At 30.3% G+C, this 21,831-nt stretch overlaps 1 protein-coding gene across 1 annotated transcript in view; it reads left to right on the forward strand.

The window, feature by feature from the left end:
• Positions 1-16,917, forward strand: part of N (neurogenic locus Notch protein) — a 67,023-nt gene extending 50,106 nt beyond the window's left edge. Inside the window, exons 11-32 of the mRNA XM_016066331.4 lie at positions 1,187-1,534; positions 1,669-1,887; positions 2,221-2,577; positions 3,140-3,295; positions 3,416-3,644; positions 4,561-4,762; positions 4,866-5,019; positions 5,600-5,803; positions 5,929-6,163; positions 6,952-7,171; positions 8,058-8,262; positions 8,963-9,190; positions 10,255-10,393; positions 10,519-10,678; positions 10,800-10,960; positions 11,069-11,147; positions 11,268-11,569; positions 12,705-13,027; positions 13,538-13,693; positions 13,804-13,955; positions 14,635-14,782; positions 14,902-16,917. Of these exons, the coding sequence (XP_015921817.1) occupies positions 1,187-1,534; positions 1,669-1,887; positions 2,221-2,577; positions 3,140-3,295; positions 3,416-3,644; positions 4,561-4,762; positions 4,866-5,019; positions 5,600-5,803; positions 5,929-6,163; positions 6,952-7,171; positions 8,058-8,262; positions 8,963-9,190; positions 10,255-10,393; positions 10,519-10,678; positions 10,800-10,960; positions 11,069-11,147; positions 11,268-11,569; positions 12,705-13,027; positions 13,538-13,693; positions 13,804-13,955; positions 14,635-14,782; positions 14,902-16,301 (5,777 nt within the window). The 3' untranslated portion in view covers positions 16,302-16,917. The remainder of the gene's footprint in view (positions 1-1,186; positions 1,535-1,668; positions 1,888-2,220; positions 2,578-3,139; positions 3,296-3,415; positions 3,645-4,560; positions 4,763-4,865; positions 5,020-5,599; positions 5,804-5,928; positions 6,164-6,951; positions 7,172-8,057; positions 8,263-8,962; positions 9,191-10,254; positions 10,394-10,518; positions 10,679-10,799; positions 10,961-11,068; positions 11,148-11,267; positions 11,570-12,704; positions 13,028-13,537; positions 13,694-13,803; positions 13,956-14,634; positions 14,783-14,901) is intronic.
• The last annotated feature ends 4,914 nt before the right edge of the window (positions 16,918-21,831 follow it).

The following is a 21,831-nucleotide window of genomic DNA, read 5'->3' on the forward strand; positions in this document are numbered from 1 at the left end:
TATCGCCCAACTTTATATTTCCCACTGAATTAAGCAATATCGCGATTCATCGTCAGAAAATATCGTTATTTCGCGATCTATATCGAATGTAGTTTTTTTAATTAATGAATTTTCAATATCTATGGATTTTATATTGTGGAATGTTACCCCAAATGAAGAAAAAAATCTTTTTCATTTCAAAATTTAGTGAAACGTTGTTTGAAATTTTGCCACACGATATTTATCGATATTCACGATAATATCGTAAAAATCGCAACATTACCCTAATCGATATCGCTGTAGTATCTTCGTTAATTATCATGTACTCAATGTCATATTCATGGACGATAGATACATCATCAGAATATATTTCAAATATCGCGATAATTAAAAAATTATCGATAATCATTTTTTTAATTATTGTTTGTCGATATATCGTGCAGCTTTAGTTTTCTCATTGAATTAAGAAGGCTAATACATTATTTTTTATTCTACAGTTTATTAGAAACAGAAACAATACAGTTATAAAATATTTAATTTTTGATTTGATTAGGAAATAATTATTTAAGGAAAGTTTTTTTGAAATTAAATATTCCAGCTTGTTCACAATTTTTACAAAAATGATACGATATCTAAGAGGATAAAAATTGACTTGATGTAAAAATTTTAAGCATTAGCAGAGGTGATTGTGCTCCAGAAAAAATCCGGATTTTCAGATTTTTCCTTAACTGCACTCCGGAAGTTTCTGGAAATTTCAGGTCCAGAAATTTTAAGAAATCATCGATCACATTTATGTATAAAAATTCTTTATATTTTATTTAAAAATATTAGAACTAGGCCATGGCACAGAATAGATCAAGATAGCAACAACTTATTGGGACGGCCTTGGCCTGTCATAGGCTGTAGTGCCCAAGAAGAGGAACTGGAATTTATACTAGGCATTTTTCATTCGCAAATATTTTTTCTGGTAGAATAATAAATGTGATGAGAGATAAAAATAAACTTATACATAATTATTCATTTAAATTATGCTGTATATAATTTATTTAGAATTCAATGTTTTGAAAATATCAATGATTTAAATTTATAAAGACATTATGCGTCTTTAATGATTTTACTCAAGAAATTTTCCGGATTTTTGAGTTGGGCTCACAATCACCCCTGCATTAGCCAGCGCAATAAATTAATGACTTTTGCTTCATTGCAGGTTTCTCTGGTACAAACTGTGAAACAAACATAAATGATTGTCTGTCTTCTCCTTGTCATCATGGGCAATGCATTGATGGAACAAACTCTTTTGTGTGCATGTGTGACCCTGGTTATAAAGGTCTGTTGTGCCAAACACAGATAGACGAATGCCTCAGCAAGCCTTGTCAACATGGCGGTATTTGTGAGGATCTTGTCAATGGATACCAATGCAGATGTCGCCCTGGAACATCGGGCACAAACTGTGAATACAACATCAACGAGTGCTCCAGCAATCCATGCCGTAATGGAGCTGTATGCGTCGATGGAATTAATACCTACAACTGCCAGTGTGTCCCTGGTTTCACTGGTAAGTGAATTTAAAATCAGTTTTAATAACTATAATTATTGATTCAAATTTAAAAGCTTAATGGGTAGTTTTTGCTTTTAAAACCATAATATAGTTTTGTATTATTTAATATTTAATGATTATGTTGTTTGTAGGTCTACATTGTGAAACAAACATTAATGAATGTGCTAGCAATCCATGTGCTAATGGCGGCATCTGTACAGATATGGTCAATGGCTTCAAATGTGAGTGTCCCAGAGGATATTATGATGCTCGCTGTTTGTCTGATGTCAACGAGTGTGCCAGTAACCCTTGTCTCAACGGAGGAACGTGTGAAGATGAAGTCAACAAATTTAAATGCCATTGCATTAGTGGTAAGTTGTTTTCAGTAATTGAAATCAGTGTTGCACTTTGCATGTTTAATTCATTATTTATGAAGTCTTATCAATTAAGTATTTTCAGCTCTGAAGTCATTGATATTATAAAAATTGATGCAACATTTAAAACAACTTCTTTTTATTTCATGTTTTGTCTGTTTTCAATTGATCCTCGCTTTAAGTACTTTTTTTTATCGATGTATCTAATAGGTAATAGATTTAACCATTTGGTTTAGATTGTACAAAAGCAGGATTATATTCTCAAATATAGACCTAAATAATTAATTTGTTAATTGGATAATTTAAAGTTTTTCTCCTCCTGCATTTTAGGTTATGGTGGACATCGTTGTGAAATTGAAATTGACGAGTGTCAGTCAAACCCCTGTCAACACGGAGGTATTTGTCACGATCGATTGGCGTCTTACGAATGCTCTTGCTTGCCAGGATACAGTGGTCAGAACTGTGAATCTAATGTGGACGATTGTGAAAGCAGTCCTTGCTTGAATGGGGGATCCTGCATTGATCTAGTGAATGCCTATCAGTGTGTTTGTGAAGTACCATTTACTGGCTTGAGATGTGACAATGAGCTGAATCCATGTTCACCTAACAAATGCAAAAACAATGCCAAATGCAGTCCATCATCAAATTATCTTGACTTTGCTTGCTCATGTGAATTAGGATACACAGGTAAAAGAGAGATACACTTTTTTTGCTAATTTCTGATGGGAAATTTTTTGACAGCATTTAAAGTTTTGTTTAATAGTAATATAATGAAAGGAATTATCCATACAGGCATTGCTAATATATAATTACATTTGAAGCAATAAATTAATGAAGAGGTTTAAGAAAATAGCTTTGAAATTAATTACATGACTATTGTAATGAATTAAAAATAATATTTGGCAAAAGTGAAAGCTGTACCCAATTATTTGACAAATTTTATATTAACTTAATTACATGTTGTAACTTTACATATCTTAATTATAAATAACATCATTTGTAATTCATCTCAGTATTAATTATAATATTTGTTAATAAATAAGTTGCATCTATAGCCAAAATCATATGACTATAACACATCATTGAATCATCTTGTATTTATTATCATAAGCTTGCCATTATTGAATACATATAAAAAATTGTAAATTACATTTTTTTGCATCATTAATTGAAGTTATTTTAATATTTGTATACATGAGTTATAAATGTTGACGAAAGAATCACATCTAAGTTCATTTAATATATCCAGGTCATCTCTGTAATGAAGACATCGATGAATGTGCAGTATCATCCCCTTGCCGCAATGGTGCTACTTGTGTCAATACAAATGGGTCATATACATGTGTTTGTGCTAAAGGCTATGAAGGCAGAGACTGTTTGATAAATACTGATGATTGTGCTAAATGTAAGCATAAATGATAAGCACAAGCTTGACAACTTCGCATTTTTGAGTGAAGCTAGAAATTATATTTTTAAATGTTTGCAATTTTTATTCTATTTTAATACTTGCTATATCTATTTTTAGTTCCTTGTCAAAATGGTGGTACATGCTTAGACGGGATTGGGGAATACAACTGTTTATGCGTGGATGGATTTGGAGGAAAACATTGTGAAGTCGATGTGAATGAGTGTGCTAACTTTCCTTGTCTAAATGGTGCAACTTGTAATGATTATGTCAACAGCTACACTTGCACATGTCCTCTTGGATTTAGTGGAACTAAATGCCAAACTAATGATGAAGACTGCACTTCCAGGTATAGTTATTTGAATATATAGTCCATTCTTTTTCGTTTAACATTTGATGGCTAGTACTCATAGTTATGTGTTGATTAAAACTAATTAAAGACAAACTAATTTTAAAAAAATTAAAATTAAGAAACTAATTAAAGACAAGCTAGGTATCCTGCTAATATTGTGAGTCATTTGTAAAAAAGAGTTTCCTTTTTTAAATAAATATATGTCATTAAATAAATATTTATTTAAAGCCTACGTAACACATCTATGTTACCTATTGAAGAGGAAATCCTTTTCTGTTGAAAGACTTAGGAACATGTAATAAGCATTGTTTGCAAATTGTTCAAGAACGCATTTTTGGGGGAATCCTAATTGATTTTGTGGTATTGTGCTGTTCTTCTTCTTCTTGGGCACTACAGCCTATGACAGGCCATGGCTGTCCCAATAAATTTTTACCATCTTAATCTATTCTGTGCCATGGTCTTCCAGTTAGTTATTGGGCTGTTATCTAGTTGAAATATCTCAATTTTTAAGTTACTGGCTGAAAACAATACTAAGGATTAATTTGTAAAGATGTTAGCTTTGGAAAAAGTGTGACATATCCTTGTATTGTCCCAAGCCCTTTTAGAATTTTATGATGGAATAAAATAAGACTTATAAACACTCTTTATGTAGCACAGCATTCTGCAACAATAGTTTGCTAGTTGTTTAAAGTTAATTTAAAGTATTTCATATACAAAATGTGAATCCTGAGTTTTTCAATACTTAAATAATAGGCCTCAACTGCCTAGTTTTTCCGAAACGTGTCTCATTGTTATGAAGCTTGTTTTTAGCTTTTGGAAGATTCATTCTTGTTTTTTATTATATTTTGATTTTCTTGAAATAGATTTCACTTGTACTTATTATTTTTTTTCCACTTCATTTCATTGTATACAGTTCTTGTATGAATGGAGGAACATGCATTGATAGTATCAACAGCTACGTGTGCCAGTGCACTCCTGGATATACTGGATCAAATTGCCAATTCCACATCAATGAATGCGATTCTCAGCCCTGCCATAGTGGTGCTACATGTATTGACCATGTTGGATATTATTCTTGCCTCTGCCCTTTTGGTTACACAGGAATACACTGTGATGTAAGTTAGATTCTGCTATCAGTTAACATTTTGATATCAGGTTAAAAAGTGTACAAAATTCAATGTGTTCACATATGATATATCTTATTACTTTCTTTTTTAGACTTTTGTTGATTGGTGCAGCACAAGTCCCTGCTTGAATGGTGCTACATGCATGCAGTTAAATAATACCTATGGGTGCACTTGCCAGCCTGGATGGACTGGAATGCTTTGTGATGTTTCTATGGTGTCTTGTTCAGATGCTGCAGCACAAAAAGGTAACTTAGTTAAACATGATCTGGTTTGACAAAATTCTATTTTAAAATGTGTTGAAGCATCAGGCACTGCTTTCCGTAAAATATTATCTTATTTAGTATACAATTGTAATAAATTAATAATCCATATTAATCATCATCATCAATGGCTTGACAGCCCAAGGTGGGTCTTGGCCTTCTCAAGAAGCTTTTTCCAGACTAACCTTTTTTTTTTTTTTGCTAGTGTTTTCCAATTTTTAGTTTTTGAGACCAAAAGGTCTTTCTCTAGGCCATCTATCCATCTCAAATTCGGCCTGCCTCTTTTTCGTGTGCCAACTGGTCTGGCATCCATATTTGTGACAGACAAAAAATTACTTATAAACTGAGATATTCGAATACGTTTGAAATTATACTTTATGTGTATTTGATTTTTCTTCATCTCGCATTTTTTTCTAATGATTTTAATAGTACTTAGGTCAAACATTACTACTATACATAGGTGACAATTTATCAGCAAAATTTTAATTTGGACATTAATTCGTTTCTATGCTCTTAGAATTATTTTTTGGTTCTTGGCTAATTAGTGCTTTTTTTTTACAATCAGGTATTGATGTACAAGATTTGTGCAAAAATGGAGGAACTTGTGAGAATCGAGGAAATAGTCATCATTGCATTTGCAGCAGCGGTTATGAAGGCAGCTACTGTCAGCATGAGATAAATGAATGCAGTTCTCAACCATGCCAAAATGGTGCCACTTGCAACGATTTAGTTGGCCAGTATTCTTGCGATTGTCCTCCTGGATTTCAAGGTATTTTTTTGTTGTTGCAAATATGATAAGAATAGAATTTTGATGATTGATGAGATTTTAAGAGATTTCATCTATGCTTATATTTACATCCACCAATAATATATGATATATTTATCTCCATACAGGATTGAATTGTGAGTTTAACATCAATGATTGTGATCCAAACCCTTGTCGAAATGGAGGCATTTGCCATGACTTTGTGAACAAATTTGTGTGCTCTTGTCCTCATGGTACTCTTGGCATCTTATGTGAAATAAACACCAATGAATGCTTTGAAGGAGCTTGCCACCATGATGGTGTCTGCATTGATAAAATTGGCCATTATGAATGCCAATGCCAGCCTGGATTTGTTGGGCCAAGGTAAGTTAAACTTATTGCAATCCAGTGGTAGTCAAACTAGGTCTGCGTACACGCAAGTTTTTCGTTTCTCAATGAAATAGGTACGCCACAAAAGAAATGTTATATTTCACAAGAAAACAAATTGAAAGACAGGGCTTACTGCATTCTAATTCTTCATAAATCTATCAATACTTAACCCCCTTTGTTGACCGTACATGTGAGCAAACTACCTTCCAGACCCCATCCTGTAGCATCCATCATGTTAAAGGGGGGCAACCACAAATGATTTGTAGATACAAATTTTAGTGTGAGTTAAATTTGGTTGGTGGAATCAAAGTTTGTGTGCAGTCAGCCTAAATTAATTTGTTACTTAATTACACAAACACGTTAAAATGATAAATGCAAATAGTTCAAACTATCAAAATTACTCAAATCTTTATAACTGTAAATAAAAATATACTAAACTGAAGAGGTTGATCATTCGGGTCATGTATTTCTAAATTTAATTACTGTGAAATGAGTGAACAATTAGAAAATCCTACTGTATTGTAGCTTGTTAAGTTGACCTTCTGTTAAAAGTGATTCTAATGATCAAGTTCCAAGCTGGCTAAGACAGTTAAATCCCCTTTATAAATTGACCACTATTTAGACTATGAAATTGTGGTTCCACAAGTGTTCCTCTTATACAATTTTCACTGTGCCAACATAGGAAGGAGGATAAAAAAAGGTTAACTACTCATGCTTTACATAAATAAATAAAAAAGATTTATTTCTTAATTGATATTGAAAATTGTTATTTTGATCTTCAGGTGTGAAGGTGATGTCAATGAATGCCTTGCTGATCCTTGCAAATGGCCTGGTACACAAGATTGTGTTCAGTTGGTGAATGATTACAGATGTGATTGTAAACCAGGCTACATGGGTAGGCATTGCGAGATGAAAGTTAATTTCTGTGCTACCAATCCATGCGCAAACGGCGGAGTTTGCAGTTATAGTCCAAATGGATCTCCAGTATGCATTTGTCCAGAGGTAAATTTTATTGTTTACTACACTTTGTTTCGAAATTTTAAAAGTGTCCATATCATGAGCAAAAATAAATGTATTATATAATTAAAAAATGAATGAGTCTCAATTAGTGTAAAAAAATATATTTTAAAAAAAACTTATTTATATTATGTTATAAAGTAAAAATTTTAAGTTACCGAGAATTGTTTGGAAATGTAAACAATTGAAAAATTTATGCATTCATATTTTTCTATAAGAACTGTGTTAAATTTAACTTTCAAATTTTACACATTTAGCTTTCAATTTATATTAATTAATTTTAATTTCACAGTATTTTTTATTATGATTTTCTCATTATTATGTTTACCATAACTTTAAAATGCCTTTAAACAACAAAAAAGTCTAATCTTTTAAACAATAAATGAATACATGCATTATTTTATTAAGAAATTATGCTTTTAAAGTGATAAAAATCGAAAAACAAAATTTTTTTTGAACAAATAATTCTTCAAAAACAGAAATTTTTTAATAGTTTTTAATTTTATCACTTTCATTTTATAATAAAAGTAACTCATGCCAATACATTACACCTTTTGGGTAATAAATTATTCTATAGCAATAGTTTGTAAGTCCTGCCAAATTTAACTTATAATTTTAACAATTTCTTATTATTTCTTAAGAAAAATATAAAAACAGTTTTTGTGATTAAAATTAATTATTTTATTCAAAGAAGCTTAATTTTGTATGAGGAGAAGCGATACTTTTATTTTCTCCTTAAAAAGAATATACTGTGTGAATTATCAAAAATGAAAGCAATTTGAATGAGATATGATCACCCCTTTTTATGTCAAAAATAAATGAACAAATAAATAATTGTGTGGTATTATAATATTTATTTTATTTTTTGCAGGGATTTTGGGGTGAGACTTGTACTCATACCAACACAACATGTGCTAGCTATCCATGTAAGAATGGTGGTCAATGTAAGCCAAAGAGTCATGGTTATACATGCGTTTGTCCTCAAGGTATGGGTGGCAAGCACTGTGAAAATGATTTAATTGATGATTGCTTATCCTCTCCCTGTTTGCATGGAGGTGACTGCATTGATCGCATAGGTAAGAATGGCTCACGCACCAATTAACATTTGAATTCTTCATTTATTGCTCAAAATACACAAGAATTTTGTAAACATTTGCCTATTGAAAAATAGGCTAGCAAAAAAAGGAAGAAAGAAAGATAAAGTTAGCAGTCCATATCCTACATGAAATTTTCTAAAATTTGTCAATTTATGACAAATGTTATGTAATCACATCATTATTATATAATTTTGGTTTATTTACAAAAAGTGAAATCTAAACAAATTCTTTTTATTTGATATTTTTATTACAAAATACCGAAACATATTTAAAGGTTTTATTATGAAAAACCATACTTATGTGGTTTATGCTTCGAACTTTCTGACTAAGAAAAAACTTCAAGCAGGAGTAATAATAGAGTATATTTTGAAGTCAACTACAAAACTGTCAGGGTTTATTTAGTTTTAAATTTGTACATTTTAAAGTGGTACAAGCAGTTTAAGTCCTGAAAATCATTTTTGATTAGATGCAGTAAAAGTAGGAAATTCAAATGATATCTCCAAGTTTTTTTAATGTAAATTCTACATTTCATCCAACAGTAGCAAATATTTCGATACATATTTTTTTAATTTGTTTTTATTCCCCTTTCATAAATTGAATTTTTTTTCCGTTCAGATTTTGCTTTTTACTTACTTTTTTATATTGTGTTTCAGAATGTAATTTTTAATCTATTTTATAGGTAAATTTGAATGTGACTGTCCCCCAGAATGGAATGGCTTGCGATGCGATATCTACGATGCAACATTTGGTGGTGGAATACCAGCTGAGAATCCAATCCAAAAGTCTTTGGAGGAAGAGAGGAAACTCTGTGTGATTAATCGATGTGAGGACAAAGAAAAGAATAATATTTGCGATGAGGAATGTAACAGCTATGCTTGCAACTTTGATGGAGGAGACTGTTCGCTAGGTATTTCTATGGATTATAAATTACTTTGCAATTTATTTTATAAATCTTTATAAAAATGATGGGAAAAAAAAACTATGCACACTAAGAAACTTATACCAATCACTATTGAGATTCGTAAAATGAAAAAAAAATTCAATAAATCGAAAACCAGCTTGTTTGAAAATTCAAAAAGCTGTTTCAAACTAAAGATGAGTGTCTTCCAGCCTCACTAAAAAAAATTGATTTTTGAAGATTTTAATCCTTTCATTACCATTTTTAACCTCAGAAAAGGTTCCCCCCCCCCCACAATGAAATATCAATTTACAACACCTTATGCATATAGTTTTTTTTTCCTTCTAATTTTTCAAGGATTTTAGAAATTTATTTTAATGATCTCAGCCAAAAATTTTAAATAAAAATATAAAGTCGTGTATCTAGAAAATATATAATTAGTTCCTTTTGTGTATTAATGTTGTTTAAAATGACTTCATTCTTTTTATGGATTTTTATTTTAAATTAAGAACTTTTTATTAAGTTTCTCTCAAGATCTACTTTTTGAATTTGCTAACTGCTAGTTATAGTTTTAGAATTCAGGAAATCAATTTAATAATACCCATTCTAATCCTTATACATAAATTGGAGCAATTTAACCCCAATAAACTATAATACAATAACTGAGCAATTTTCGGTTTTAGCGCTCTGCCAAGTTTCCAAGTTTAGCGCTCTGCAATAAAATATTAGTTAGAACCATAATAGTTGTCTCATCTATTGCTTGTTACAAAAATCAGTTATGACTTACAGAATGAAGTTTGAAAATTCTAGCAAATCTTAATAGTCTTATAGTATAGTTTATGCGATTTTGAAACTGGTGTATATGATAGTAAAGTTGTGATAGATTGATGATATTCATGATGGCAGAAATGAAGTGTGATGTTGGTGTTTCTCGCTCATCTAAATTAAAACCCTTTTAGTCAATTTGCCCGTTTCTAATAATTAACTTTCTTTGATCTTGCATTAAGCCACACATAAATGTAAACATTCTAATCTTGAACTCAATAAATTTTATATGTATATTTTTCTTTTAGGCATAAACCCTTGGAAAAACTGCAAAGCTGGTATCAAATGTTGGGATGTCTTCCAAGACAAGCAGTGTAACATTGAATGCAACAACATTGACTGCCTTTACGATGGATTCGACTGTGATCAATTGTTAATGCCTTGCAAGTAAGTATATTGAAAATTCACTAGTTCATAATATTTCAATAAAATTTCTTAATTAATTAAAAATTAATTCATAAAATTAATAATCTTGATAAAAAAAATTTATTAATGTTTTATTATTATTCTAGTGAGCATTATGATACTTATTGTCTGAGGAACTATGGCAATGGCTATTGTGACAATGGATGTAACAATGAGGAATGTAACTGGGATGGTTTGGATTGTGAACCTGATCCTCCTGTATTGGCTGCTGGATCTTTAGTCCTTGTTGTGCTCATGGAACCAGAGGTAAGTTTAGTTTGTATTTTTGAATATTTACAAAACTGTCAGTGTCATTGAGTTTTTATCACATTTAAGCATATATTTAAATAAAATGACAAAACTAAAAATGACTCATCCTTATTTACAGGTATTTTTGAACAATAGTATATCATTTTTAAGAGAAATGGGCCATGCTTTAAGGACTAATGTCAGACTAAAAATGGATGAAAATAACCGACCCATGGTATACCAGTGGAGATCTTCTGAATTTGACCCATCATCAATTTTGAGACCTTTTAGAAGTACTGGGTAGGTTTATTAGAATCATACTTAAAATAGAAAAATTATTACCAGTTTTTTTTTACAAAAATTTTTAATGTAATTTATGAGTTATTAAACTTTTTCTTCTTCTTATAGAACCCAAATATATCTGGAAATCGACAATAGACGTTGTTCTAGGCTTAATGATGGAGAGTGCTTTGTTAGTGCCAAAAAGGTAATAAAGCCATAAATATGTAGATTAAATCATTTTTTATTTCAACAAATAGCAAATTTTTTTCTGTTGTAATTTTTTTAATTATTACATAGTTTTTATAATTTCATCCTTTTATTCCAGGCTGCACAGTTCCTTGCTGCAGCACATTCGAGACATGCTTTGTCTACTGCCTTCCCCATTTCACAAATTCAAGAATCATCTGATGATCGTGATGGGCCAGTGTTTGAAGATTACTCTAAATTGACTTATTTCTGGATTGGAGGTGGAGTTGTTCTTTTTACCATTTTGGTCTTGGGAGTATTGGTTGGTTCTAACCGCAAACGTGCCAGAGGAATAACATGGTTTCCCGAAGGCTTCCTAAGAAACAATAGTGGCCAAAGGAGACGTTCTCACAGGCGTGGACCCGATGGCCAGGAAATGAGGTTAGTATAAAATTTTTAGTTATAATTGGAGAGCTTAAAGAATGATGTTAAGTGATGTAACAATTAAGTGATGCACTGTGCCAAGTATTTTTTAGATCTTCCTCTTTTTCTATATTGCCCTGAGGGTTCAAATCAAAAACTTGTTTAACTTTAAATTTTTTTGGTTTACGTAGAATATAACGAATCCATTTCCATTTACGTTTTTTATTTCCAGATCAAGCGGTTTCTGTTTTGCCTTTCTAAGGATTTCTGTATTACAAATTTTATGGGACCACTTGATACGCAATATTTTTCTTAAACAGTTGTTAAATACTTGAAATTTTTTTTGCGTTACTTTTATTGCTGTGCCATGTTTCAGATCCACATAGTAGGACATATTTAACATTAGTATAACATAATTTATTGAGAATAGCGTAACTGCTTTGGACTTTATTTAATTTATTTAGTACATCTTTCTTTTTCGTTGTTAGTTATACTCCCTCCTCTGTTTACCTCCTCTAGTTTATTATTTTCTAAGAATATGTAATTTAATTGTTTGGGATTAATTTTCAAAAAGTTATAATTGAAACGCTTAGTCAAGGATGTTAAGTGATACCATATAAGCATGCTAGATTTCAGTTTTAGAGCATATTATGGCCATAACTCCAAGTATAAAATGTTAATCCATTTGATCAAGTTATTAAATAAGGCAATTCTCATAAGAAAAAATATATTTTGTACAGAGCTTTTTGATAATGATGGCATTAATTACTTAAACCTTACATGTTCTTGTAGAACTTGCTTTAATTAACGTTCTGCAGAATAAGAATTGAATTAACAATTATTAACATATTTATAACAAGACATTTATATTTAACTTTATTATTAATGTTATATGCCAAATTATCAGGTGTATATAACTGTATATTTGACTTACATTCTGAAAAATTTTATGCATTATAACAATTATAAATTTTGGTTTTTAAATTGCTTTCTTTATTATACATTGATTTAATTTATAAGTATATTAAATTTGGCATTCAAAATCCTAAATTCAACAATAAAAATATTCAACACCAATATATTGATTTTAGTTTCACAAATTAAATTGAAGCTGATTCAATTTTTTCCTAAAACCCTTTTATATTAATTTCAGGAACTTACACAAACAGTGCTCCATTAACCATCTAGAAATAATGGATAATGGCTTGGGACCCCCTGAAAGTCAATGGAGTGATGATGACATGGACCACCCCCCAATGAAGAGAATGAGAAGTGATAGGTCACCCAATCCCAGCTATGGTGATACTCACACAGTAATGACCACTGATGATTATGATGACAATGATCCTCGTCCATGGACTCAACAACATCTTGATGCTGCAGACATTCGAAATCCAGATATTTTAGCCCTAACACCCCCTCAAGGCGACAATGATTTAGATCCCAATTGTGTTGATGTGGATGTCAGAGGACCTGGTACGTAAAATATTACTTATGGTTACAACTGTACGAAATTCTTTTACACCTGTATTGTGATTTTAAAATATCAACAATTAAAATTTAATGAATGAATAACCTTAAACTGGGCTTCATTTTTTTTTTCTCCTCGTGGCATCAAGTAACTTAATTTTAATTTATAATTTCCTTTTATTTCCCCCCCTTTAATTTGCCATTCCTTACTTAATGTAACGAAAATATATCAAATGAAATATATCTGACTTTTAAGGAAATATTTCAGAAATGATACATTCTCTATTCCAGAGTCGATACAATTCCAGAGCCAAACTAGGTTAGAAATACAAATAAATCTCTATAGACAAATAAACTCATTACTTGGCTATTTAGGTTTCCTAGGTATAAATTAAAGTTAAGATATTTTTTACATAAAATCATTAAGTAATTACTCTGTTAATATATTTTTTAGAATTTCCTCCAGAATATAAATTTATTTCATTTTTTGAGAATTAATGTATTCTTTTCCGGCAGGTGGCTTAACTCCATTGATGTTGGCATCATTTAGAAGTGGGGTAAATGGATTTGCTGACATGAAAGATGAATTCGATGAAGACAATGGCTCGGGCAATATTCTGACAGACTTGATTATGCAAGGAGCTGACATAAATATTTCTACGGAAAGGACAGGTAAGAACTATGAAATAATTAATGAAAGCACTTAATAGTAATTAAGGATAGTGTAATTTTGTTTTATGTTTAAAAGAACCCTGAAAATTAATATGTTTTTAATATTTTAGGAGAAACACCTTTACATTTGGCTGCCCGGTATGCTAGAGCTGATGCTGCTAAGAAACTTTTGGATGCTGGTGCAGACGCAAATGCTCAAGATAATACGGGTCGTACACCTTTGCACGCCGCTGTTGCTGCAGATGCACAAGGAGTGTTCCAGGTTTGTATTTTGAGCTTATATTTCTCTATGACTAAGTTAATGAATGGTGTAGTAAATAAAAATTTAAAACTTTTAGTTACCAGAGAGCTTTGTTTTAATATATTCAAACTTTTAATTTTTGAACATGTAATTCTTGCCTATAACATAATCCTATCACATAATATATGCTATAACATAACAACTAGCATCATCTGTCAGAAGAGAGATGAGATTCTTGATACTTCAGACTATAGTACGTACTATAACAACAACTTCATTTTTGTGTGTTTGTATATTTGTAATTGTGGGTAAATATTCATTGATTATTTTGTGGACCTCTTACTTTATCCATTTTGGTTTTAAGACCAATTTCAAAAATTAATTTACTCTTTGCCCTTATCTAGAAGATTAAAATGACATTAACTATTTAGATGTAAGTCCTTAGGAGTCAGGCCACAAATATAAATAAATAAAACATAATTTAAGCATACTCTAATAATTTTTTAAACTAATATTTAATGTGAAATGCTAATTATAATAGAAATTTAAACTTGTGTAATGCTTCTTTCTCTCTCTCTCTCTCTCTCTCTCTCTATTTGCTTATGCATAACAAAAACAAAATAGTGCAATTTTTAGCATTTTTACACATACATATAAACTTTTTTAGCCCCATTTGTAATAAGTTTTACTTTTTATTTAGATATTATTACGGAATAGAGCCACCAACCTCAATGCAAAAATGCACGATGGTACCACACCTCTGATACTTGCAGCAAGATTGGCTATTGAAGGAATGGTTGAAATTTTAATAAATGCTGAAGCTGATATCAATGCAGCTGATGATCTTGGTAAGAATCCCTTTTTTTAAAAAATCCAAATAAATTAAATAAATGTGAATTTTAAACTCTTAATATAGCTTAAATCAAGGCCAAGAACGTTTTATTCAATGCGCATTATTTTTTTATAGGAAAAACTGCTTTACACTGGGCAGCAGCTGTAAACAATATAGAAGCTGTACAAGTACTGTTATCTCATGGAGCAAACCGAGACGCACAAGATGCCAAAGAAGAAACTCCCTTATTTTTGGCCGCAAGAGAAGGAAGCTATCAGGCTGTGAAAATTCTTTTGGAACATTTTGCCAATAGAGACATAACTGATCACATGGATCGATTACCGAGAGATGTTGCCGTAGAAAGGAGGCATAAAGACATTGTCAGATTACTCGACGATTACATGCCTTCTAGTCCTCCAATTAATATCCCACCAAATGGTCCAATGGGTTCTCCTGGGCTAATGGGTCCAAATAATATGCTCGGATCAACTAAGTCAGTCAAACCAAAGAAAAGACCCAAGTTAAATACAATTGCTGGTCTACCTATTAAAGAACAAGAAATGTTGTGTGCTGAGGCCAGCGTCCGAAGGAAGCCGTCAATGAAAAAGAGGAAAGAACCACCACCCATGCTTATAAAAAATAGTGATGGTTCTATTACACTATCCCCTGTGAATTCTCTAGAATCCCCTTCGGCAGTTTCTTATATGGAAGGCACCCCTTCACCTCGTGATTCCATCTTCAATGGACACATGGGAATGTCACATCCCAATCTTTTGAATGTGGATGGAAATTGCACCATGTCCAACAAACAACCTCCCTCTTATGAAGACTGTATTAGTGCAGCTACTCATATTTATGACATGATGGGCATGGATGCTCTCACAATGGGTCTGGGCAATAACTTTGGCAACAATGGTTTATTAAGCAACCAGCAAATGCAGCAAAAGAATTTGAAGCCAAATCATCCCAGGCAGAATTCCATGCCAAGCAGCATGTCCCAGAACCTCACTGTACCTACCTCCCTCGCATATACCATGTCAAACACTATGAACAAACAACGACCCTCTTTGCCTACGTCTCCAACGCACATGGCAGCCATGCGTGCAGCTCATCACCAGAAGACAGTGCAAATGCAGTCTCATCCTAATGTCGGTAACACGTACGACTACCCACCATTGACTGACCTTCATTCTATGCTAACCGCACCAAAAACTTCAGTGGCCAACTCAAACATGCATATTAACCATCAACAATCGTATCATTACCCCACCCCTCCATCTCAACACAGTCAAGCTGACGCTACACCACAACCATACCTTTTAGGACCTGAAACTTACCTAACACCCTCCCCGGAATCACCCGGGCAGTGGTCCAGTTCTTCACCTCACTCTGCTCAATCGGACTGGTCGGAGGGCATTTCAAGCCCAATGGGACCCACTGGCATGCACCCCTCTTTGTCAGTTAGTGAGCAGCAAAAGTCACAACAGCAAGCTGTACAGCAATCTCATTTAGGACCTGAAGCTGTTTTTATTTGAAAATGTAATAGCTGTATAGAATATTGAGATTAAGTCATTTATATTATACATACATATTTAAATTACACTCGATGTCATATGAGAGAAATTTGATGGTGTTTGTGTACATAAACTATTGCACCGGTAGGATTGAAATGAAGTTCTTCTGAGTGAAACATTGTTTTCTCATATGAAGTGGTTTATAAATCAGCATATTTTTAGCAATAATTTTTACCTCAGAAATGCATTATTTTACTTCATATGGGAATGTCAGACACTACATATTTTGTTTCAAACTAAGGGAATTTTGAGAAGATTTTAAAAAATAATTTCTCAATTCCTTATTTTAAATTTTTTTTAAATTTGTAAAAAATCATCAGTTTTAGTAATCTGTTACAATTAGTTACCTTAATTTGCTGCATGCAAGGGCTAACTTTTTGGTCCTGCTATTAAATTCAAAACAATCATTTTAGTATATTGATGTAAATGACAATTCTAAACATTAAATTAATGAATATTAATCTAGTGAATCTTGAAGTTTAAAAAAAAAATTAGGTTCTGGAAAGTTCATTGCCCCTTTGATGACGAATTTTTATTAAACATATTTTCCATACTTCATTATTTTATTTTTGCAAAATCAAAATAAGTGAAAAATATTATATTTATTATTTTAATAATTTATGAATATAATAAGTTATGAAATACAGCATGAAACACTAGTGTCATTTTTTGCGTTAAAGATAAATCATCCAAACACTGGTCACTTTCAAGCAATAATTTTTAAAATGTGCAGTTATTTAAATCTAAGAAAAACAGTTAAACATCATCGAAATTTCTTTTATTTACAAAATCAATTATTGATAAATTTTTGAATGAAAAAAATTTCAAACTTCTTTTACCTCTCAAAAACAAACTAGTTTTTTTTTTTTTAAATAAGTATAATTTTGATAATCTAACAAATTTTTTAATTAACCATTAGACTGTTTTTGTTGATTAAAAAATATCAAAATGCATTTTTGCTCGTATTTAGAGTGTCAGGAAAATATATATGCATAAAAGGAACAACAGTGTTCAATCTGCGTCAAAGGGTCAAATGAATCTTTCTACCTCTCTCCATAATCTAAAAATAGCTTAATGACTATGAAAAAAAAACAGCACTAAAGATTGGCATCCATGTTCAGGTATTCATTGTGTGTTTATTTAGTTGATCACATGTTTCACGAAAGCTTTATCGTCCTACTTCAATCTATAAACATTCTTTTAAAAATTGTGATAGTTAAAAGAAGTTTTAACAGTAATAATTTTGATTATGTTAATTAAATGTTATGCAATTCTCTCAGATACCGATGATTGTACAGTTTGTTTTAATGTACATATTTGTGTTGTAGCAGAGGAATTATGCATGTTTGTACATCTTGTATTATTTTGAATGTAACATATTTATATTGCTCATTCGTGTACATGTTTTTGTTGTATTTATTTATAAAGAGCGAAATTTTCTTTTTTAACCAAGTGAACATGACAATTGTAGACACTTTTGAATTATAAAATTTTTATTTCTTGTGCTATTCATTGACTTATAGATTTTTCTACAATTTGGTGGCAAAAAATATAAATTTTTAATCGAAGTAAGGGGTGCAACTCACAGAAAATTTAATAGTTCTTTGGCGTGCCACATTGTTCTAATGGCCAGAAAATATTCCTGACAATAAATATGAAATTTGTAATCTTTTATATTTTAACTATTCTGATAAGAAAAACTATCCATTATAAAAAGCAGTATTAAATTTTGTAAATTAATTTTGCTGTAAAAATTCAACAAGTCTTCCATGTTATTTTTTTCTCAATTCATTTTGTAATAAATAATTCATGACCACATTTTTTTGACCTTTATACCTATGAGCTGTGAGATTTTTGATAAATTTGTACATGGCATTATATATTCCACAGAATTGTGCATTAGTAATTTTATTCTACAAAAATTCTTATCTGCATCTATGTTAATATACAATTTTTTAATAAAAATCATTTTATGAATGTGATTTTATTTTTATACTATCCAGCACATTAAGTCTTCATACACTTTTATTAACACTTCAATGCCTAAATTGCAACTTATTTATAAATATTTCGTATATTAAAATAGAATGCCATTGCATAACTTAACCAAGGACATCAATTTAAAATTTCTAAAACTCCTGCATCTAACCTGTTTAAATTGAATATTGCTTTAAGATTAATCAGATAGTGTATAAAAAGCGGAAAGAAATATCTAAAAATATATGATATTGCATGAAAAGAAAGGTATTTTTACATTAGACGAGATGAATGAAAGTTCTAAATGACATCCATGTAAATAAAATTAAAAAATTTTTTGTTGATAGCTGTAAATAAAGATTTGCCTTGCCTTTATTTCGGAATTGATTTTTTGATTCATGATTGTTGTTACAGTCATGTCAAAAACGTTAGAAACCCAGATTTTGATGACATTTTTCTTTTATTTCAATTAATTGAAATAAAATGTATTTTTCAATTCTCAAAGCACAAAACTTATAATAGATATTTAGCAAAACATTACTTAAGATTATTTATAAAAGCTTGATTATGTATTTTCCAAATATGAATATGTCAGAATTTCAAGTACTCAATCTTTTTAGCACTTACAGACTCGTCAACGTTTGATAATTTTACCCTGACCTGCTGAGGAGGGAGAAACGTTTGACTGTTTATATTTTAGATTGTTTATGTTTAATAATTTTAATTTAATTGTATTTAAACAAGTCTTCAAAATAAAATACAATTACATGCCAGGTATTGGTCTATAGAATCTCATACAGACCAGAAAGAAATACACCAGTAAATAAAATGGAAACAATTTAAATACATGTTCCTTGTCCACGGCTCGGGGGTCTTAGACCACTCTCTTAAATGAAATAAATATATTTGTATAAATTGTCTACAAGTATAGGTTTTTTTTTCATTATACCTACTTCATTATTAATTTTTTAAACATTTCATGCATTACATTTAAAAAAATTCTAATTTCAATCTAATGTAAGGTGGGGAAAGGGATGCATTTTTGTAGCCCTAGATTTATAAAAAATTTATATTTAATTGCATATTAAAGTAATTATGCAAGTAAATGTGTATATAATAGTTAAAGTTAAGTAAATGTACTCAAAGTCTAAGTCTCAATAGTTACGTAAATGTGTATATAAAGGCAAAATAGTTCATTGTAAAGAAAATATTCTAAAAAAATTGTTTGCTGTACCATAACATAAGGAAAAATTGAGTAAGTAAAATTTAAAGAAGTGTTTCAAAAGCTATGAAACCCACAGCTGTTATAATCTGTACCTGAAAATAAACCATTACTACTCAAACTTTTTTAAAAACAAGGTTTTATAATCTGTGGGACTTCCTTAACATTAAAGGAAAAATTTTCTTTTTCCTTTAAAGAAGTTTTTTTTTTATAAATATAGTTTATTCTTTTCACAGTGTATGCACATGTAAAAAGTCCTAAAAGTATAAATTTAATCGCATTTTAAATAAGAAAAATATGTCCATTTATGTATTGACGTATACATGTAAAAAATTAAGCTTCTGTGATATCTGACTGACGATTTCTCATACCCACAGGCACAATAACTTTGCTTTTCAAGAAGTTGAATTAAAAATGCACCCATTTTGTTCCAGAATATTTTTCGTAATCCATGAAAAAGATGAAAAAAAATCCTACTTGAAAGAAAAGCAAGAAAACGTTGCAATAATACGTTAAGTGGTTAAGAAGTTAATTTAATTAGACACTTTTTATGCAAATTGAATGAGTCTGAAATTTTTTTTCGAAAAGTGCCATTTAAAGCTTATTTCAACAAAACCAACAGCTAGGTTTCTTTCATTTACATGAATTTTTACTTATAACTTTTAGAACAACATTATCAAATGTACAGTCTGTTGATTTGTCCAGAAATGCATGGTTAAAACTTTTTTTTATATTTACCTTACAATCGCATTTAATAAAAAATCTTCATCAATGAATGCTTGAATTTCCTATGTTTCGATATTTTTCTGAGTTATCTACAAGGGCAGTGATGAAAGCTGAAATTACTGCAATTAATTATACTCGCATACATTTTTTTAAATTGCATAAAATAAATGAACTTAACATAGAATCAAAAATATAAAGACCTAAAAATGTTTAAGTTTAGCAGTAATTAATCTTGTTTGTCCTCACAATTTTGTTTCTTGTTTTCTATGAAATACCTATAAACTTCAATGCTTTTTTCAATAAGATCACGAAGATTTAACACTTTTCTTTCATAGTTTTTATAAACCAATTAAGAACCAATTAAAAATTTAATGAAATTCTTAAAGAAGTAAAGAAATACAATAGCAACCCTCATATTTTTCACCTACAAATTTGATTGGATTTTAACATAGTTCCAAAGTTGTAAAATAAATAAAATCAAGTTTTGAATTATCGTCTGCTGATCAACTAAACTTATTTTCGTAGATATAAATAGGAATTCATTTAAAAGAATTAACAATACAGAACAGTGGCAAAACTGAGGGTTTCAGAGGTTGCGTTGTACTAAGAGGTAAATGTACAGTTAAAAAGAGCCAAAAAAATTAATGACTTCCAAATATAGTTCAATAGTAAGGTCATTAACAATTAAGTTTTGGATGATGTAGTAACTCGCCCAAAAATCTAAGTCAATAACTGAAAATACATTTATGGATAAGAGGATAAAAAAAATGGAATCTTCAGCCTTCAATGTGGTGGATAGTGGAGCTCTTAGTTTTCGACGAAGCCTTGATGTTCTTTGAGCCGATATGTAAGTACTAATATACCACTGCGTAATTTTTTAAATGTATTTTTCTTGTTCTAATTTTAATATTACCCTACAGTACATGCGCATTCAAGAATAATTAACCCGTAGAAGTTTTAAATTTAAATTGCGCTTTTCCAGGGCAGTTCTCAAAAGACAATGTTGAGTACAGCTAGTTTTAAATGTTAAGAGCATTTTATATATAGAAAAAGGAAACATTAGATTAAAAAAAAAATTATTAAATTTTCAGCCATCAGATTATATTGTAACAAATTTATGGGAAAAACTATCGTTATGCGATTCGGACTATTCGCTATTTTATATGCAAGAAAATGGTAATTTGTTGCAAAAATATTCAATTGAAACCTAAGAAAATACTTTAAAATGTTTGAAAAACTATTTTAAGGATGAATAAATAAGTTTAAAGTACTTACTTTATTCTATTTTCTGTCAAAATAAGATATTGATCTTTACATTTGGAAACTCCATTAAACAATAGATAACTTTTTTTCTAAAACTCTTTCACGCAATAAAAATAATTATCTAGTGTTGTCTTTCATTAAGAATATCAAGTAATCGTCCCATTGAGACTTTATTCTATTATTTTATTTATTTTGTAATTCTATTATGTTATTTATTTATTTTGTAAATATCTAGAAACTTTTCGTGTGTGAGCGTGTGCAAAGATTGTATAAGTGTATAAGTTTTTTAAAGTTTTAATGAAT

The sequence above is a fragment of the Parasteatoda tepidariorum genome, chromosome 10, assembly GCF_982258835.1.
Source record: "Parasteatoda tepidariorum strain Cologne lab strain chromosome 10, Ptep-v5.0, whole genome shotgun sequence".
Lineage (NCBI taxonomy): Eukaryota > Metazoa > Arthropoda > Arachnida > Araneae > Theridiidae > Parasteatoda > Parasteatoda tepidariorum.